General features: G+C 53.0%; 2 protein-coding genes across 4 annotated transcripts in view; both read right to left on the bottom strand.

Annotated features, from left to right (window-relative positions):
- Positions 1–2,884: 2,884 nt before the first annotated feature.
- Positions 2,885–9,984, bottom strand: SLC35B1 (solute carrier family 35 member B1). Of its 2 annotated transcripts, none has more exons than XM_028521658.2 (9): positions 9,761–9,984; positions 8,986–9,089; positions 8,245–8,375; positions 7,737–7,767; positions 6,992–7,149; positions 5,889–6,015; positions 4,804–4,910; positions 4,502–4,655; positions 2,885–3,043 (listed from the first exon to the last, which is right to left on the bottom strand). In XM_028521658.2, exons 1-9 carry the CDS (start codon positions 9,964–9,966, stop codon positions 2,991–2,993), a joined length of 1,071 nt encoding a protein of 356 aa, XP_028377459.1. In that variant the 5' UTR covers positions 9,967–9,984; the 3' UTR covers positions 2,885–2,990. The 2 variants fall into 2 exon arrangements, with proteins under 2 accessions (XP_028377459.1, XP_035889689.1); XM_036033796.1 differs by having other exon boundaries at positions 9,736–9,916.
- A 2,285-nt stretch (positions 9,985–12,269) lies between these two features.
- FAM117A (family with sequence similarity 117 member A) overlaps positions 12,270–20,137 on the bottom strand; it is a 42,785-nt gene continuing 34,917 nt past the window's right edge. For both annotated transcript variants that reach the window (XM_036033795.1, XM_028520714.2), the window contains exons 4-8: positions 19,870–19,980; positions 19,276–19,410; positions 17,845–18,046; positions 16,522–16,672; positions 12,270–13,526 (exon numbers count right to left, since the gene is read on the bottom strand). In XM_036033795.1, coding sequence (XP_035889688.1) covers positions 13,226–13,526; positions 16,522–16,672; positions 17,845–18,046; positions 19,276–19,410; positions 19,870–19,980 — 900 coding nt within the window. In that variant the 3' untranslated portion in view covers positions 12,270–13,225. The remainder of the gene's footprint in view (positions 13,527–16,521; positions 16,673–17,844; positions 18,047–19,275; positions 19,411–19,869; positions 19,981–20,137) is intronic.

Below are 20,137 nucleotides of genomic sequence, written 5' to 3'. Positions count from 1 at the left end.
AGGCAGTGGCCCCCTGGGGAGCTCTGCTCCCCTCCCTCAAAACCACCCAGGTCCCAGACACAACTACAGCTGGGGAACTCTGAGTTCTGGCTAATCTCAGGGACACACCCAGGGACTGCCTGCAGGTCACCCAACCCTCTCTAACTTCTGGTTTCATTTCTAGAAGGTGCAGGTGCTTGCTCGGTCCTCTTCAAGAGGGCGTCACAGGGCTGGGAGAAAACACATCATGCATTCCTAAATACCTCCCTTGAAGACCAGCCACAGTGTTTAATTCCTGCCTCATTAAGTCCCTTGAAAAGTAATGTGTAATTTTTCTGTCTTCTAATGTTTAATTCCATAACAGCTTTCTCCATGGTTTGACCCCAAATCACATTTGTGGGCACTCCCACAAATGTTGCCTTAGGCCAAGCGGTGTACAGGGCACAGAAAAAACCCTTTACCTGGAACCTGGGCACAAACAGCTGGGGAGGTGGGCCTGGTGGTTTGACCAAAGCAGACTTAAGTACAGTCCACCCCAAACTAAAAACAGTGTTTGGAAAAACCCAGGCTGGTTCCCTCCCTTATACACATAGCTGAGAATTAACTGCACGTGAAAGGCCTTTGATCTTTAGAAACTGGAGGCATCAGGCCGCCCAGGGTTAGGGATCAACAATACTTTTGTTTGAACTTGTCTGGAATTTCACATTTATCAGCCCTATTATAACCTAACAGAGTGCTGCTGGGTTGAGTCTCACCTGGAACGCTCAGTTCCGGAGACCCTGTGGGTGAGCACGTCACCCCAGACGCACTGGCAGCTCACACGACATTTTCAAACATCTTCCAGTTGAGCTGGAAGAAGTCTCACTGCAGAGCCACCCTTCTGCCCGAGCTCTCACTTGGAACCGCTGGAGGCCGCAGCATGGAGAGGAGCCAGGCCATTTAAAACCCCGTTCCCCACTTGGTGGCGGAGCCAAAGCTCACTCCCTCCTCCTTTCATCTTCCCACTCTCGCCAGCTCAAGCCTCACCTTGCCCAGATGCCTTCCTTCCTTGTTGCCCCTGAACACCTGAGGCGCGATGATTCGTTTACCCGTCTCCCCACTAGACTAGGCGCCCCCTGAAGGCTCAGTACCGGTGCCGCTCAACTTCGAACTCCCCGCACACTCACAGGCGTGGCGCACAGAACGAACACACACAGACGAACACAACCGGGCTTCTTGCCCACTGTTGGTAGGACACACTTGCTTTAGCATCAGGTGGAGAGCCGCGCTGAGTTGCTGGAAACTCTGCCTTGCTCTTGGTGGCTACTGTTAGGCGTATCTGAGACAGCCAGTGGGAAATGGCAGGGGGCAGAGGGAGGGGACTGGTCTGATACCTGGGAAAATGTCTCTTGTTAAGACAACAGGCCCAGATGTGGATTGCTTGTAGGCCCCTGGCCCTGGTAACACGCTCTGCCTACCTAACCGATCCACAGAAGATCAGTCCAATAGAGGAGGAGCTAATTGATGCAACTCTTGGGATGAAAAACACACACCAGGGCAAGGGGTGAAGGAAGTTAGTTCAGCCAGATGTACAGAAAACCTCTTTTCTCAAGGAGTTCAAAACGAGAGGGGGCCTTGAGGGCCAGCACCGCACTGACGCCCGGGCCCCTGGAGCGGGAGACGAGTGCAAATGAGGTAGGGCTTGAAAGGCTGGGCGGGGGGTGGCAAGGCAGGGCTCAGGAAGGAGGCTGGGCTCCCATCTGGAGAGCCCAGGGGCCGGAGCTGCTGAACAGATGGAGTGAAAGTTGCAGCTGGTGGAAATGCACTTTCATGTGTAAAGTGCGGTCCCTGGAGGTTCGAGATTTCCAACTCTGAAGGCAGCAGTGGGCAGGTGGCTGTGTGCCATGCTCCGCCTCCTCTCCCCGTGGCCACCCAGAACACTCGACAGCAGCTTCGTGCCAGGGCTCAGCCACCCTGCCTTCCGCCAGCATCCCTTTTCAACAGAGAGAAGCTGGCATGCTGACACCTTGCCACAGCCAGGACGGCAGAGGACTGCAATGCTTTGGCAGCTGAAGGGGGCAGGGAGATGGGAAGGATTAATCCAGCCTCCCCAGGAGGGGACCAGGTGGACTGAGAACAGACAGAGATGGAGAGGGTGTGCGACGTCCCAGAGCCGTCCGTGACATACATATCAGGTCTCCGCTCTTGGGTGAGCTTTGCGGGCAGGGCAGGCAGTGGAAAAATGCGAGCACACAGCAGACTCTCAGGCCCTGGGCTCAGTTTACCTCACCCTCAAGAGCAGTTTCTTGACCTGGCTGGTGGCTCAGTTAGTTGGAGCATCGTCCCATATGCCAAAAGGCTGTAAGTTCAATCCCCGAGGTCGGTACCTGGTCTGGGAGCATACAGGAGGCACATGATTGATGTTTCTTCTTCCCCCGGGTCCCCTTCCTCTCTCTCTAAAAATAGTAAATACATCCTTGGGTGAGGGTATAAAAAAATTTTTTTAAGAGAAATTTCTTGAAGGGAGGATATATATAGTTTTTTAAGAAAAATATTTGCCCACCAGAGCTTTTTCACAAGCTATGGCTCGAACACGGCGACGTGCCCCGGCATATTCAGACCCTCACCTGGGGGAACAGAGGACACGAGCACAACTATACGATCTATTGGAGTTCCTCCCTGCAGTGGTCAGGCTCTGGAAGGAAGCAGCCACCCAACCGGCAGCCACACCGAGAGAGAGGCAGCAGCTCAGGCAGCGTGAGCGTCCGGCTCTGCTGTGTCCCCCGCCCCCCGCCCTCTCTCTGTTCGAGTTGGGCTGCGCTCCAGGTCACCGAGAACAGAAAACTGCCAACTCTGTCTTGTTAAAATCTAAGCACTTTTTTTTAGAATATGTGGTTTCCTTTAAAAAAAACAAAAAACAAAAGCAGACTGGAGCCCAGTCCTCTCTCCCCACCGTGTCCGTTCCCCCGCGAGAAAACACTGTCTGAGATAATAACTTAAACGCTCCTGCAGGGGGGGCAGCCCCCCTCTTCCTAGTGGGACGTCTTCTTGGCTCCTTTCCCAAACTTGGCATCCAGACCGAGACCTACGGGAAGGGAGAAAACGGGCTGAGCGTTGTGGGGGAAAGTAAAACCTACTCATGATTTGGGGGGGAAAGAAAAGGTTCCCCAGAACTGGGGCTGTAAGCCAAACTAGTTCCCACACACGGGTTTTATAAAGCCCCCTCGGAGAGAGAGAGAATGGCATCGAATCGGTCACCGAGACACCGGTAACTGTGCATACATACACACACAGCGAGGCTGAAAGAAACATGAGAGTCAAAATTTCTAAGCTTGTCCTCTCAGCCCGTCGACAGCAGCATAAACAGGGAATAAGTATAGTGATTCTACCCTGTTCAGTGTCTGGGGAAACCTGAGTCGCTGAAAGGAAATCACTAAAATGAAATGCTCATTAAGAAGGCTGGATTAGAGGTAACGCTTCCTTTTTTCTTTTACAAAAAAAGTGTCCTCATGACATGGGAATTCTACTTCTGGGTATTTCTCCAAAGAAAATGAGAACACTAATTCAAAAAAATATGTGTTATTGCAAGATTATTTATAATAACCAAAAATATGGAAGCAACCAAATGCCTGTCCATCAATAGATGAATCGATAAAGTAGATGTGATACACACACACACACATTCACGTAAGTGATATAACAGACTATCACTTAGTAATAAAAAAAAAGAATGAAATCAAATCTTGCCATTTGCAACATGGATGGACCTAGAGGGTGTTATACTAAGTGAAGTAGGTCAGAGAAAGACAAATACGCCCTGGCTGGTGTGGCTCAGTGGACTGAGTGCCAGCCTGCGAACCAAAGGGTCGCCAGTTCGATTCCCAGTCAGGGCACATGCCTGGGCTGCGGGCCAGGTCCCCAGCAGGGGGCACGGGTTGCAACACCACACTCTGGTTGCAACACCACACTCTGATGTTTCTCTCCCTTCCTCTCTAAAAATAAGTACAATCTTAAGAAAAAAGACAGACAAATACTGCATGATTTCACTTATACATGGAATCTTAAAACAAAACAACATAAGAAAACAAAACAACATAACAAAACAAAAATAGACTCCTAGAACCAAAGAAAAAACGGATGGTTGTCAAAGGGGAAGGGGGATGGGCAGATGGGTGAAAAAGGCAAAGAAGAATGGGAGGTACCAACTTCCCACAACAAAATAAATAGGCCACAGAGATGCAGCGAACAGCACAGGAGATACAGACAGTGATACTGAAACAACGTGGCAGGGTGACCGACGGTTACTAGACGTGGTGTGGTGATCACATTATCGGGCATAAAAACGGTGCACTGTTATGCTGTATACCCAAAACGAATATACTGTTGTATGCCAACTACACTGTCATTAAAAAAATTTGTTTTTAAGTTTTCCCCAAAATAACTAAATGAACTTCATACATGTACAAGTAAATTTTAGAAAAAAAAAATAAAGCTCTATTACTCTCTGTGTGGCCCAGAGATGCCTGCGGCGGGTGGAACTCACCCAAGAACACGAGCACGGTGCCCACCCACTGCATGGGGCTGATGGGGTTGGCAAAGAGGATCACGGAGGCCAGAATGGTGAAGAACTTCCGAGTCGTGGTGATGATAGAGCAGGTCAGGGGACCGAAATACACAACTGTCATGAAAATGAAGCTCTAGAGGGAGACAGAGACAGGCGGTGGGGTCAGGCTGGTTCTCGGCTAACTGCCACAAAGTCAAGGTCTCAAGTCGGTACCAGGACATCAGGACTAACCCTGCCACCCTTCTTCTCCCAGCCGAGCCGCCCCCTCTCCAGGCACTCACCTGCCCCAGGGCGCTGGTTAGGCCGAAGAGCAGGATATTATAGAGGATGGCAGGGTGCCTTTCGGCAAAGCTCAAGAACTCCCAGAGCTCCCCAGTGAACAGGATTCCTAGGAAGAAACGGCACAAGATGAACGGTGCAGCCGGTGCGTCCACACCCCTGCAGACACCCACGACGGCCCGCTGAGGCAGTCTGAAAGAGGGTGAGACGTGGGGAGTGTGCGGAGCGAGCTCTCATTACCCCACCAGGCATCCTTTCCCTATTTTTCTCACTAGAGAAATGAAAGTCTCTTCCAAAAAAGGTTTGAAAGTTAATTAGTTACTTCTGCCAAAAGTGACTGAAAGCAGAGATCCTGAGACGTGGTGGAGACGCTGCCCCCGCCCCCCACCCCAGCTGAAGGCAGCCGAGCACCGCTCACTTCCAGCCATCGGCAGCCTCCTCCGTTAATCCCAGTGAGGGTTTTTATACAAAAAATACTTCCTACATGTGCCCAGGTTTGGGAAAGGTTATGAGGTACCGATCTAAAAAGCAAATGCATTCACCTTTTCAAAGATTGTATTTATTTTCAGAGAAAGGGAGGGAGAAAGAGAGGGAGAGAAACATCGATGGGTGGTTGCCTTTCGCATGCCTCCAGCTGGGGACCTGGCCCACAACCCAGGCATGTGCCCTGACTGGGAATCGAACGGGAGGTCCTCTGACTCCCAGCCCAGTGCTCAATCCACTGAGCCACACCAGCCAGGGCCAAATGCGTTCACTTTTGAGCGATATTCAATGTATAGCACATACCACTGTCTCGCCTCCCCTAGAGGAGGGTGAGTTCCCAAGGTACGTCTTTGTTCTACTGCCATTGTGCCTTCCCACGTGACCTAGCACAGTATACCCCAGACCGTGCCAGGAATGCATGGCTAGCACAGCCTGCCAGTGAAGGTTTCTCCAGGACAATTCTCCGGAGCTTGGAAATAAGGGCATCTTAGAGTCGAGGCAGGACTTTGGCCTGGGCCAAGTTAGCAACTGGCACCTGAGCAACCGGGTAAGGGCAGCCTGCCCTCTGGTGACACGTGGAAAGAACAGCAGAAGCGCTCCTTACCAGCTCCGAGCAGCAGCGTTGACCAGAGGTTAATGTTCAACATCATGTGGTTGGAGCCTGTCTGGTAATGAGCCCGCATGTGGTCCTGGGAAACACCTGTCAGCCCGTCCAGGGTCAGAGACAATAACTGGGGGAAAAAGGGTGCAACTTGCAGTGAGAAGGCCGACAGTGCTCCTCCCTGGCCCAGGGCACGGGGCTCTCGTCTTTGAGACTCCTCAGAAAGCTGTCGCCTTGACACAGAGCCCTCAGAACAAAATGCCACCATATGGCCATGGGTGGGGGAAGGGGAGAAACCATGCAGGCTCCCTTGTCCCCCAGGCACGAGGGTGACAGGCTCTCTGAGCCACATGGTTGTAACATGGTCAGGACAGGGCAGGAAGCCTACCGCTTTCCAACGCAATGCCACGGAGCCCGGCGTGCAGAACCCCACAGCGGGCTGTGGGGAGCCACATACACTCTCCCATTAAAGCTAGCGAGGGAAACGCCATTCCCAGCAGGCTGGCCTCCGGGCACGGAGGAGAGACCGGATTCTGCGACCACACTGCCTGGACTGGAATCCCGCACGGTGTTAACCGCTGACTGCCACTGACAGTCGGGGGCAAGGGACTTAACCTCTGCGTTCAGTTTCTTTATCTGTAAAACGGAGATACTACTATCTATGTTATGAGGTTATAGTTGTAAAAATTAATCAGTTAGTACGTAAACCACTTGGAACAGTGCCTAAAAGCATAGTTAGCAAGAGCTACTCTATTATTATTTATCTCTGACCCTGGCTTCCAGGTTTCTCAGAAAGCCATGGTGAGAGACGCACTATTCCCTCACTCTTTGTTCTCAGACCTCTGTGCTGTCGCACCAGCATTTAGACACAGGCCTCAGAGTCGTCCCTTCTGCAGGAGAGCTGAGCTGCAGTAACACATTTCAAGCTTCTCACTGTGGCCTCAGCAGAGCCAGGGGCCATGCAGCAAGAGACAAAGACCAGAAATGGGGGCAAGGAACCACACAGCCTCCCTCCAGACATGTAACCAGCCTTTGCCTGCCGCAGTGGGGTTGTTCCTTGGGCAGGGTCCCTGGGAAAGGCGGCCTCTCCCGCCAGGCTCACGTACCAGGAGCAGCTCTCCGTAGCCAACTGTGTGTTCTTCCATCCCAACCACTTTCTTGGGTTTGTACATGAAAAGGGCCACTCCAGCCACAATTAGCAACACACACAGGTACTTGGCCTTTGGGTACTTCTTCTTCAAGAGGGTCACTCCAAGGAGCATGACTACAGGGAAGAAAGAGAGTGAAAAATTCAGGCACCCACAGGCATTGCCAAACCCAACACCCTCTGCCTAGGAGCCAGGGAAAGGTTCACGGGAGGAAAGAACGTCTGAGGAGGAAGGCCTGCGGATGGTAACAGGAGGGTGAGGCTGGCACCTAGATAGACAGGGTTGAGCAATAGGGTTGAACAGGGAGGGTGAGGCAGGGGAAAGGCAGAGAACCAAGATGAAAGGTCCGGGAAGGGGCAGGGCAAAGGTGAGTAGAGTAAGGAAGAATGAAAGGTGGAGAGAAAGTAACTCATGATCAAAATGGGGTTCAGGGTATCTAACGGCCACGTAAGCACATAAGACACAAAATGACCACGTGAAGGTCTGGCTCCCAACTTATGCACACCCAACACCAAAGGAATTGGCACAGATGACAGGATGGGGGGGGGGGGGGGGCGGGGGGGGACAGAGGGAAACCCTGGAGATAGCTGTGATGGGGTGGTGCAGCCTGAAGGGACACGGAACTCCAGCACAGCAGAGAAGGTGAGAGCTCATTATAGGACAAGTGAGGATGGGAAACAGGACACCATCTTCTTCTGCTTACCTGGAATCGGTTTGCAGGATTTACCAAGGACCTGAAATTAAATTCGGCAAGTCATCTCTGAGCATGTCGCGTGCCAGGCACTACGCTAGGTGCTGCTTTAGGATGAGTCAGTGGGGGCCTGCGCCAGAGACCACAGCCTCAGAAAGCAGCCCTACCGTCTTGCCCCACCCCCACTGAACCTTGGATCTATGGTCCTTTGCACTCTAAAGCTCTCAAACACACTCTCCGTTTATTTAAGTCATGGACCCATGGGAAGAGTCCTTAGTTCTTTTTTTTTTTAAATATTTAATTTATTTATTTTTAGAGAGGGAAGGGGGAGAGAGAGAGAGAAACATCAATGTGCGGTTGCTGAAGGCCATGGCCTGCAACCTAGGCATGTGCCCTGACTGGGAATCGAACCTGCGATGCCTGGTTCGCAGCCCGCGCTCAATCCACTGAGATATACCAGCCAGGACAGTTCTTTTCAAATAACATCTGAGCCAACCCTCATCCCATCCCGAGGTTGCACCTGAGTTGGGTAGTTGACAAACTGCAGTGCTGAGTTGCTGGAGACCATGGCACCCAGATAGGAGATAGAACAGGCAGCATAGAGCCAGCTCCGGGTACGGTCCACCCTGGCAGTGTCAAAAAACTGGATCACTGGGAGAAGACAAAAAAAAAAAGAAAGAAAGAAAAAAACAGACAAGAAAAACCTGATGGCAAAAACCTAGAATGGACCTCTGAGCCAAAGTCAAAGCCACATAAAAGGAACTTGCCAGTCAAATAAGATAAGAAACACAAGCTATTTCTGTCCTCTTGCACTGGGAAATCTCTGTAGATTATTCAATTTTCCAATCCCATCTAAGCTTAACATGAGACCACATCCTGGGCAGGGGTGGGGCACTCACTGGGTTCAAGGGACTAGCCAGCCTGCTGCCAGCCCCCAGGGAACAGAGGGAAAAGCGAAAACCGTGTTTGAAGCTGACACATCAAGGAAAATCAAAGGGACAAAGAAAAAATTAAGTAGTCTCCGCAGGGATCTGAAGTACAGAAGGCCCATTCTCTGCACGTGCCTGACTCAGGTGGTCTAATGTAAGGAAACAGGGTTTTACCCTGTGCCAAAGCCAGGCATTTTACAGGCCAGAGGGGCTGGGTGAAATGCAAAAGGGAGGGGTATCTTAAGAGTTAGACCTTACGGTTGGACCACTGCCTCATGCCCAGGACACAAAGAGGAGGGCACGTAACAATTGATTACTATTAAAGTACTCACAGATCTTGGCAAACACGGCATTGATCACACACTGGATGAAGACCAAAGTTAAGGCAAAAGTGAACTTCTCCTGCTTGGCTCCCTCTCCATACCTTCCTCTTGTTCTAGGAATCAAATGCATGAGAGAAGAAATTAGTGTATTTCCTTCAATGTCATCTACTAGGTCCAGAGCCAAGGAAAGCTTTGAAATTATCTTGCCTCTCTAGATGCAGGGAGAGTCTGACAAGGATCCCTGGGCTCCTTTATAAAAGGAGTCGATTTTACTGGATTTAGAAACTAGACATCCCAGTCTGCTAATCCCGTGGCCCAGAACAAGAATATCCGTTAAGGATGGAGTTAGAAGAAACGTAGAAAACTAGGTGGTGACTCGAGGCACTGCAGGCAGCAGAAGAAATCTGGGCTACAGCAACGAGGCTGAGGACGAAAGCGTCTGCTGTCTGCCAGCCTCTAGGAGGTCCAAAGAGGAACCGGCACAGGTCAGGGAAACATGTTTGAGAGCGTTAAGTCTTAGTCTGTAAAACCCTGGCCCTTAGCACCAACAGGGAAAAAAAGCAATTAAGGGAAGATAAATCACCAGCTGCCAAGACCAATTTTCGCGTTTTGGACATCTGGGAGGCTAAGCCGCGCTGCAAAGGTTTTGGGGTGCTGGGAGGGTGGAGGGCGAGAGGGAACACCGTGGGCAGGGGCCGTGAAGACTGCGAGCCCCGCCACGAGCTAGGGGGAGGAGGCGAGTTAGCGGGGAATGTCCGCTTTGCGACCCCTGGGACACGCTCACATCTTTTCCTGCAGGATCCCATAGTAGAAATAGCAGACAAAGACGCCGAAGAAGCAGAGCGGCAGGCGCAGCCGGTCGGGCACCAGGGAGCTGCTAGCGGCCATGAGACGCCCGGACGACCCGACCGGAGACCCGCTCACAGCCGGCAGCGGCAGCGGCGGCGACAGTTCCAGTCGGACATCGCCGACCGGCGACAGGGGCCTCATAGGAGCTGCATGCGACCGCCACTCAGCAGGGCCCAACAGCCACCGCCAGAACTGCCAGCTCAGAACCGCCGAGGGAGAAACTCCTCAAAACCCAGAAACCGCGTCCAAGGAAAGGAAACCCACCCTGAGACGTTGTCTTCGTCCCTAGTGGCCAGGAAAGCTAGCTGTCCCGGGGATAAAGTGCTGCCCTCCAGATTTTTCCGATCAGGCAATTCCGAGGACAACTGCAACCCGGAGCTCAATGGGGCGACCTACGAGGAACGCGTCGTGGAGTGATGAAGTATAAGGATGTGGAGGCCGCCGATTGGCTGCGCTGTGTGAGGACAGACAGATGGGCAGGGAGGTGGTGCGGGACGCTGGGGATCGGGTAGTCTTCTGCCCGGTCGGCAGTCAGGCTTCTGCGGGGTCCTAACGCCATGAAATTCTTAGTGGAGCCTTAGCGCCCCCTAGCCGCTGCCCTGCGTCATCGACTCTACCGGCTCTACCAAAAGAACGCTCAAGGCCCCGCGTTCGAGAGCAATCCTCCTGCAAAGGCAATTTCATTCACTGGGCTTTCAAGGACGGCAGGGCTTTTGTCGCCGTTCCTTCACGTCCAGGCAGGGCAACCTACGCACGACACCTAAATTCCGAGCCACAGTTTTCTATCTGTAAGCTAGGGATAGATAATCAGTAATAGCCACCTTGTCACCTCTTGACTGTTCCAATGAGCTGAGAATTGTGAAAGTATTTTATATATTGTAAAGTATGCTGTGCACGTTTAAACCATTATAATTCATTATTCTTTCTCAACCCTAATCTTACTTCCTCACATCCTGGAAATGGAAATGGAAGCTTACCTGAGTGAATATTTTTCTTTAGTGTCTCACAACTTACCAACTATGGAGCAAACCCTCCCTCTGCCCTCTGGATTCTTTCCTATTAATTGAGCTCCCTGGTGGACCTGTCCCTCATCCAAGTGTTGGACTTTCAACTGCTGGCGCCAAGAACTAGGGCAAGACTGACCCAGGTCTTTCCACTGCCCACCCCGAACCCTCACATATTTGCACTCAGGCTCGGCTCTCTGGGTACAGGCTCGCTCTCCCCTTCTAGCAGCCTGCTCCTCTGGCACAGCCTCCGGCAAAGGAAGGAAACTCAGGGCAGCACCACACCCATCAGCCTGGGCCTGACTCACTAAGACTTTGGGGACTAGGCCAACTGTCTTTCGGGGGGAGGGATGAGAGAGAGAAGATGGGGTCTGTCCTCAACCCCCTCTCTCCTTTATGGCAGTGGGGGAGGAGGGAGCCCCGTACATGAGCTCTGGCCCGATGTCTTATGTGCTGCATCAGTCAGAGTCCAGGGCACCAGGCAGCAGCTGCGTGAGAGAACTGGGTTCCGGTTCCTGGCTCTACTTCTCCACCAGCTGGGATTTCAAACAATTCACTTGAACTCTGAGTCTAGTCTCCTCACCTGAAACTAATGGGAATGTAACAAATGGGAGAGCTGCGGTTAGAAGCATGGCCGCTGGGTTTAAATGATTTGGTTCCCAATCCCAGCGTTGTCTTTGTCTCAGGAGTAAAGTTATTCAATCTTTCTGTCCTTCCCTCTTGTGCACAGTGGGGTTCATCCCATTTCTCATTGGGTTGTTTTAATATTTCAACAACATTTTATGCAAGCACTTAATAGGGTTATCTGATGTTGAACAAGCCAAAGAATTGTAGTGGGAATCGCAGCCTTAGGGGTTTGTCTTGAGGTCTTCCAGATAGCTACCCTTGTAGTCATCATGGCTGCCCTTGGAGTAGTCAGCTTTTCTTTCATCCATCCAAAGGGGACTAATGTGTCTTTTGTGAAAATGCTTTGTAAATTGCAAAACACCCCCCAGAATGTTGGGATGGTTATTCCCACTTCCTCTGAAAGCCTCAGAGCTCCTCCAGGCATGGCACTGTGATGGGTGCGAGGAGCGAAAGGACAAGAACAGTTTCTTTAGTCAAGAAGTGCCCGCAGTGTCAACCGGTCTTCCACTGGCCGCCCTCCTTTCATCTTGGAGACCTGTTCTCCCCAGGGAGCCTTTCCAGACTCACTCAAGGAAGAATGACTTCCTCACCGCACCTCCAATGCACTCGTTGCTCTGAAAGGCAAATGGACCCACTGTTCACGTGTCCACGCACAGATTCCAAGCCTGGTGGCTTGAGGGCAGGGACTCTGCTCATCTACATCGATATGTGTTAAGTAAAGGCTCCTCTTAGAGACGAGGACGAAGTGATCAAAATGATGCCCTCCATCTCCATCCCACTCCCCACCCCCAAATATTGGACAGAACCACAAACTGCTGGGAATACTTATTTATTTGGTCTATTAACAACAAGATCTGCAAAAAAAAAAAAAACAAAAAAAACACACAAACAACTTCTAAACACAGGATAAGAAAACTTGAACATTAACATTCTTCAGTTTTGTGAAGCTCTGCAGTACGGAAAATATACAAACTTCAAACAGCTGCAAAAATAGTGTCTTTGGGAGAAAATAGAGTTTCTACATTGATACAAGAAAAATAGGCATTTTTCTAATCCAACCCAATCCTGGGGCAGGTGGAGGGCACAGAGTCACCACTTGCCACCTAGAGGAATGCCAGCTGTCCCTCCCCTCCCCGACCCCACCTGGGGCTGGGCAGGCTGGGCTGCTGCTTAAGACAATCTTAGTCAGGATGAAAGCGAGATGAAAATGCCACTTGGGAAAACGTTAGGCTCCCCCTCTGCCAGCAGCTGGATTGGTCAAGTGTTAGGCCCTTTAGGGCTGCTTTGGTCGGCTCCTCCAATGAGAGGGAAGTGTGGGGGTGGAGGCTGGGAGGATGGGGGTGTCCGTACTCGGGTCTCCCCTTCTGTGTCCGTGGAGGAGAGAGAAAAAAAATATGTGGTGTCCTCTCTCCGCTGATCACGGCCAGCTTGCTCCATGACCAGGACAAGGGCCCCATATACAGTCCCCTTGGACTCGCCCAGGGGTGGGGGACCCAAGGCCTTCTGGGTGACTTTCCCACCAAGTAAGAGGGGTGGCAAGAACACAGGTGTGACTTGTGAGCTGCCCAGCTGCTAGTGGAGAAGGCAGGTCCCCTCCCATTCGGAGGGGACAATGTCCATCAGAAAGAGGACCCAGGGCTTTGACACAATAAATGAAAGTGCTCGAAGGTCAAGAGGGAAGGGCTCCTTGATCGCCCACCTCAGGGGAGCCAGGGACGGGCCTGCCACCAAGGCACTGGTCTCCATGGGAAGGGGTGGGGGCGGGGCCCTCAGACCACCAGGGAGCTCTGGAAAAGCACGGGCTCGTCTGAGGGCGGGCTGTGCTGCCACGGCTCAAACGGCAGCGAGGAGGCCTTGGGTGCCTCTGGGTCCTTCCGAGGCGGTGGCCTGGGGCTGGCGGGAGGAAGGGGGGACCCCGGGCTTGAGGGGCAGTTGCGGAAGATGAAGCCCATGCTGGGGAAGAGGGGCTTCATCAGGCTGACGGGGCAGAAGGCCGAGCCGGTCGGGTTGAAGTGGACTTTGTTCTTGTCGGGACAGGAAGTCAGGAAGGCGAGGTCAGGGCCTGGAGACCTGGGGCGTGGAGACAGAAACACAGACATACATGTGCACACACGCACGGACACGACCAGTGAGAAGAGGCGAGAGACGTCCCGGCGTCCGGGGAGGCGAGGAGCTGCATCTCTGCCCAAGCCGCGTGGTAATTCCACCAAAAGACGATAAGCTACTGAGCTCCTCACGTTGCAGAAACATGGCTAAACAACAGGAAATCTACTGCAGCTAGAAACAGGAGGGACCGAAGCTAGACAGGAAGAACTTCCTGAGCATGTGATTTTAGCAGAGACTACAGGCTCTCTAACTTGGGAGATGTCATCTGTGAACAGTGTTGTGGGGGCAGACCCCCATGCCTCAAAGCAGGCATCCAGGCAGCGGCTCTGTGAGGCTCGGTCCAGTCAGAGCAGGGCTTCTCAGCCTCGGCGCTAGTGACACTCCGGGCTGGATGATCCCCGGTGGTGGGGCCTGTCCCGAGCATTACAGGGTGTTTGACTGCATCCCTGCCACCCCCCCCCCCCCCGCTCCCCAAGCTGTGACGACAAAAATGTCTCCTGGCATTGCCAAATGTCCCCTAAGGGTAAAAGTTGGCCCCCGTTGAAGCGTACCGTGCTAAGGATCTCATTCGTGAGCACACTGGAAAGGTGTGACTCAAAGCCTTTGCTGGGAGGGAAGGGGAGCGACCACGTGAGACAGACGGCCAGGCCTCATGTCATTGAATAGGATCTAGGCTCTCACTTGCCATGTGGCCTTGGTCCTCCTGGTCCTGGCCTGAACTGTCTCACCTTCCACGTGAAAAGAATCATCCCTTACCCTTCTGGTCATGTAGGGGAAATGAAAAGATAAAGGGTGGGGTCAGAGGGTTCTAGAACAACGACTCCATATGATAAAAAATAAAGAAGCGTATGACTGTGCATGTCGAGGGGGAAGAGCCCGACAACCCGCTGGTTGGCAGGATTCTGGGTGAGGAGACAGATGTGCGGGAAGGTGGGGGACACCCTACTGCCAATGGATCCCCTGGACTACCTTTTTCTCTAAGTGTACTGTGCATACAGAGAAATGCATTCAGTGTGTAGCCTAATAAATTGGTAACCATCTCCACTGCAGATTCTAAGCATTCCAAGCCCAGGAAGAAGAGTGAGCCATGAGGAAGCAGGCAGAGGTTGGCACGGAGGGAGTAAGAGGTGGAATGGAGTGAGGCCTGGGGTCCAGAGGACGCCCCGGTGGCAAAATGTCCCCGGACCAAGAGGGTTCAAAAGGATCTTATTTTGCAGAGGGGTGGGGAAGGGGCAGGAGAGGGAATGCTCGCGGTGCGTGCAGGCGCACATGCGGAAGGTGACCCAGAGGCCGAGTGATGTGTGAGATGACCCTGAACTGCATGGGCGCCCCCCTGGGAATTCCAGGCCGTCTCTCAGGGTCAGCAGCCAGGAAGAGGGGACTGGGGTGAAATAACCACTAAACACAAGAACTGTAGAGCCCCGGCTGGTGTAGCTCAGTGGATTGAGCGTGGGCTGCGCACCAAAGTGTCGCAGGTTTGATTCCCAGTCAGGGTACATGCCTGGGTTGCAGGCCATGACCCCCAGCAACCGCACATTGATGTTTCTCTCTCTCTCTCTATCTCCCTCCCTTCCCTCTCTAAAAATAAATAAATAAAATCTTAAAAAAAAAGAAAAAAGAAAAAGAACTGCCCAACGGTGAGGCTGACACGATGAAGAGCCACCCTGATGAGCTGGGAATGTCCATTCTGATATCTTAGAAAGTAAGTGATAGATCAGCTCCTGTCTTAAAGGGCGGACGCTGGGGCAGAAGGCTGGACGAGATTACTTTAAGACCTCTTCTGAGTCTACAGAAGAATCACGGCAAGCAACCAGCTCATTTCCACAAGCATTCTGGGCTGTAATTACTCGGCTATAACGTGGACTGGGGGAGGGCACGGGAGTCCAGAGTCTGCTACACACGCTGGCCTCTTCCCTCCACGAGCCCCAGAGGACCCAGAGTTCCAGAGAGACACCGGGCAACAGTGATGACACAGGGACATCCCGGTGGCTGTGGTTTTCTCCTCAGCTCCTACTCTGGGGCATGTGTGCACCTCCTGCTGATACTGTGGGTGGTCCTCCCCCTTCCCTTGGATACAAATGGAGCCCGCAGGGTCGCAAACCCTGTCCCAGCTAAATGTCCACGCATACACCATGACTAAACTTCCTGACTGCCGGGGAAACCACACCTTCCATGGCGGATCTGCCTGAATGAGTACCAAAGCTGGTGTGGGGCAGGGGGGAGGTGGGGCGGGGGAGTGACATGAGCTGTTGGGGTGCCCATCAGAGGGGCTGGCTGTGTGGGCCTGTGGAAAGGCCGGCTCTCGTTTCTCTCTGCTGATTGGAGGGAACTGTAGCAATCCACGGGAGAATGGCTTCTGAACTGTCCACTGGGTTCGGGAATATTCCATAGTCCTCTTACTTGTAGGGACTGGAAACTTCTGTCTGGACATTCATGACACCTGAACCACCACAGTTGCAGGGCACAGATGTGACTCACAAGCAATGAGAAAGGTGTTTGAGTCCCTCCGCTCTCCCGGGGGGACGAGGCATGTCTCATCTCTGCCTGAAAGGAACTGTTAATGTATTCTCTCTCTCTCCCTCCCTCCCTCTCTCTCTCTCTCTCTCTCTCTCTCATTATGGTCTGGCAAATTCTCACACCTTCCCCAGGGATGGAAAAAAATAGAAGAAACAAAGGGTTTAGGTTTCGGAGCTCTTTCCTTTCCAGCTCCCACTGCGCTGGTGGCTGGCATGTGGGCAGAGAGCAGGTTTCTATGGAGATGATGATAAGCAAAGATTTAAGTGCTCAGAGTAGGTAATGTCAACAAGTTGGATCATGGAAAATCTGCAACACCAACCATCTAGAGTTGACAGCACCTCTAGGATGAGAGCGAGAGTCCAGACCAAAGCAGGGCCTGTCAGGCGGGACCACACGGGGCCAACTGACCCCCCACCCCCGTGCCCCCCTCTTATGTACTCACGTGGCCTCTTCAAACACACGCACTCTCTCGCAGCCTTCTGGGGGCTCCCGCTTGAAGACATAGCTGTGATTGGGCCGAGGGGAGGAGGCAAAGGCAAGGACCGGAGATGGGCTGCCATCTTCAAGGAAAGCTGGGTGGCCTGGAGAGGAGGCTGCAAACAGAGCAAGGCCGAGGCCCGTGGAGCTGAGGGAAAGAGCAGCATCCTCAGCTCGGGCCCAGGGGGAAAGGGAGGAGGCCGGCAGACGTGGCGCGGCCGGGAGCAGGTCACTCACCTACAAGCTGCCTTAAAAGATCTCAGAGGCAGCTTACAAAAATACATATCCTGTTACATAGGCCACCCCCCCCCACAAAAAACCCCTAATACAGTTGAATTGATGGGAAAATCAGGTCTAATACCAATTTATATTCCCAGGAGATAAACAGTGATCACAACGCCAAGTCTCGGACTTAAAGGAACCCTAACTTCTGTGTCTCTCCGCCTTCCTCCAAGGCTGCACCGCCCTGCCTGCCAACATACCACAGCTTCTTCCTCCCCGCAGCCTGGAAAGTCTATCCCTTCCTCCAGGAAGAGCTCTTGCACTGACTCGGAGAGGCAATCTTTACTCAACCCCACTCCTGGGATAAAATTCCTCCTGCTTTTCACACAGCGAATGTACTTTGCCTAGGTTGCAAATATTGACTTTATCTGTATTTATCCCACATTTATTCTTTATTACTCTATGCTCTGTTTACCTCTGTGTATGGTTAGAGCATGCCCCTGGCCAGCCTACTGCATGGGGTTGCTGTGAGAATCAAATGAGGCGATACAGGCCACAGCGCTTTATAAGGGGAGGGTCATTGCTACCGGGAGCAGGGCCCGCGGCTGGTCCTGTGCCCGATGCAGCAGGGCACAGCCGAAAGCAGAGATTCAGAGTCAGAGAGCTTGGGTTTCCTTCTGGGCCAGACCAGGTGACCATGGGCACATTCTCTTATTTTATGTCGTTTACAGCCACCTTGAGACCCATCGCTTGTAGTGGGTGCCACAGACACCTGGACAGACTCCAGGGCTTTCCAGCCAAAAATGGGGAAGGGAGGGAGTGCTTCTTTGGATCACAGTGAGGATTAAATGAAAGTACAGGTGCAGGGACTTTATGTAAATGATAAGTCAGAATCAATATCAAGGACCATTATTGTTACTGGTATGATGCACAAAATGAAGACGACTGGCAAAGATACTCTAGTTGGCTGGTAAATGAAAACACCAGGCCTGACCTCTAGCTGGGAGACGGAAAAGGGAGTGGAGATGCCGCCGTGCCCCAAGTAGACCCCGCCGCCTCGGCTTACCTTTGTCGCTGGGGATGGACGCCAGCTCCTCAGCGGCCCCCCGATGTTCTTCACGGCCGGCCTGGCCCGGAGGCTGGGGAGACGCCAGGGGCACGGAGGGGGAGCTGGAGAGGTTGCCAGGCTCCAGGAGGAGGAGGGGGTGGTCACAGCTGCCACTCTGCGGGGGAGCTGGGGCGCGGTGCCCATCGGGGATATCCAGGATCTGCCAGGGAGAGGGTGGGTGATGACTCCCAGGCCGGTCTCTTCAGGCCTGCAGAGCCACAGGGACGGTCAGGCTCCTCCCTTCGCCCTCGTTGTCACCCTCTAATCGGGACACGCAGCGACAACAGGACACCATTTCCTCAAGTCACTCCCGATCCCTCCAACCCCAGCCAATCTAAGAGAAGGCCCCTCCCATTTCTCCCCTTGCTCTTCATCCTTTTCTCTCGCAGTACTTGCAGATCAATTATAATTCTATATTTATTTGAATGGTTTCTCAATGTGGCACCGCCACCAAGCTATAAGCCTCACAAGGGCAGGGGCCTTCTATGTGCCAGCCACCAGGACACCGTGACAGCTGCAGGACACACATGCAGATCATCGTCATGTGTTAAATGTCCCTCCCACCCTGGCTGGTGTGGCTCAGGGGATTGAACACGAGCTGCAAACCAAAGGGTGGCCAGTTCAATTCCCAGTCAGGGCACATGCCTGGGTTGTGGGCCAGGTCCCCAGCAGGGGCACTCAAGAGGCAACCACACATTGATGTTTCTCTCTCTTTCTCCCTCCCTTCTCCTCTCTCTAAAAATAAAAAAATAAAATATTTTAAAACTTAAAAATAAATAAGTATAATAAATAAATATCCCTCCCTTCCCTTCACATTTGATGGTGCCTGTACCCACAGCCCACCAAATTGTGTGCACGTTTGGGTGGGTATAAAAGCATACATACATGCAAATTTAAAATCAACCAGTGAGTAAATCATAAACTGAGAGGTGTGCACATAAGAACCGTATTAATACTGCCCACTGGCATTCCCTGCTTGTGCCGTGCCAGTATGGAAATGTGCCTGAGACTGCAGAACAGGTGGTGAGTGATTCTGCCAGGGAGCGGGGCAGGGAACCAGGCTGCACAGGGGACCTGGGCATGAAGGAGGATGAACGTGTGCCACCAGGTAGGGGTGCAGGGAAGGGACGTGGTAATGTAGGCAATGGGGTGGGTTCAGCTGCGCACAGGGCGGGCTGAAGAATGGTGTCTTGCTCATTCCTCCTTTCTGGGACCCTCCTCTCTGCCAACCCCTGCTCCCTCTCTGTCAACTCACCACCTCAAAGCACCCCCCAGGTGCAGCCACCCAGCTCTGCCACAGCCGTGGCCTGTGAGTCCCAGAGGACAAGAGTCCCACCCCCCACCCCCCAGACCCAGCGTGGCCCAGCAGCGCCCCTGGGCCCCACTCACCCGCAGCAGCTCCTCCTCACCCTGCTCCTTCACAAACACCTCCTCCAGCTCCTGGTTGAGCCCCTCCAGGCTCCTGTGCAGGCAGGGGCTGAGTCGAAGGACGGGGGACCCTGCGGGGAAGCTGGGAGCCGACGCCTGAGGAGGAAGCGAATGAAGCACTCACTGAAACCCACCGAACCCTGGCCGTCGTGGGTTCTGCCTGGGGGTAAAGGTCATGGCTACACGGCAACACCAAGTGAGTAAAGGAGGGCTGGGTACAGGTACTGACTACAGCAGGTCCACTCAGTGGCGTTTTCTCCAGAAGTTAGAGCTTTGAGAGGTCTGGGGATTCTAAAGGTTGCAGGGGCATCACAGTCCCATTGTACAGGAGACGAGGGTGGAGGAGAGAGAAATCTAAAACAGTAGGACGCTTTTCCAATGCCATTCACCAAGTCCAGGTTTGCACTAAAGCTTCACCTGGGCACCCCTGTGGCCACGGGGCACGCAGTGTGGGAGGGCTCTGCTGCTCAACCAGAGAGCTTCTACCCACATGGTGGGTGGGTGGAGGCCATGGAGGGTGACAATGGGGAGAGGGCGGGGGCAGGGGGAACGTACCTTCAGTGTGCCCCGCACCGCGTGGTCCCCCTGGAGTGGGGAGCCCCGCTCCTTCTCTTTCCCGCTGCGGCTCAGCTTCGTCCTCTGCAGCTGCAGCTTCAACTTGGTGATCTGGCAGCCCAGAAGAAAGGAGGGGGCGGCAGGTGAAGCAAAGCAGAAGTGCCCTGGGTCCCGCCTCCCAGGCGTGGCTCCACCAGAGGCCCACAAAAATGCACAGAAGGGAGACGGCAGCTAACTTTCCTTCCCACAGTGCCCCAGCGGCGCTCGG

The sequence above is a fragment of the Phyllostomus discolor genome, chromosome 8 (genome assembly GCF_004126475.2).
Source record: "Phyllostomus discolor isolate MPI-MPIP mPhyDis1 chromosome 8, mPhyDis1.pri.v3, whole genome shotgun sequence".
In the NCBI taxonomy this organism is placed as follows: Eukaryota; Metazoa; Chordata; class Mammalia; order Chiroptera; family Phyllostomidae; genus Phyllostomus; species Phyllostomus discolor.
This window is presented reverse-complemented; position numbering and strand designations above follow the sequence as displayed.

Excerpts from the sequence above, each read along its gene's own strand:
- SLC35B1 (XM_028521658.2), bottom strand. The coding sequence starts at position 9,966 with ATGAGGCCCCTGTCGCCGGTCGGCGATGTCCGACTGGAACTGTCGCCG. Across the intron at positions 7,768-8,244 it reads TTGTCAACTACCCAACTCAG|GTCCTTGGTAAATCCTGCAA; the intron begins GTGCAACCTCGG and ends ATTTAATTTCAG. Across the intron at positions 7,150-7,736 it reads ATCCTGCAAACCGATTCCAG|TCATGCTCCTTGGAGTGACC; the intron begins GTAAGCAGAAGA and ends TCTTCCCTGTAG.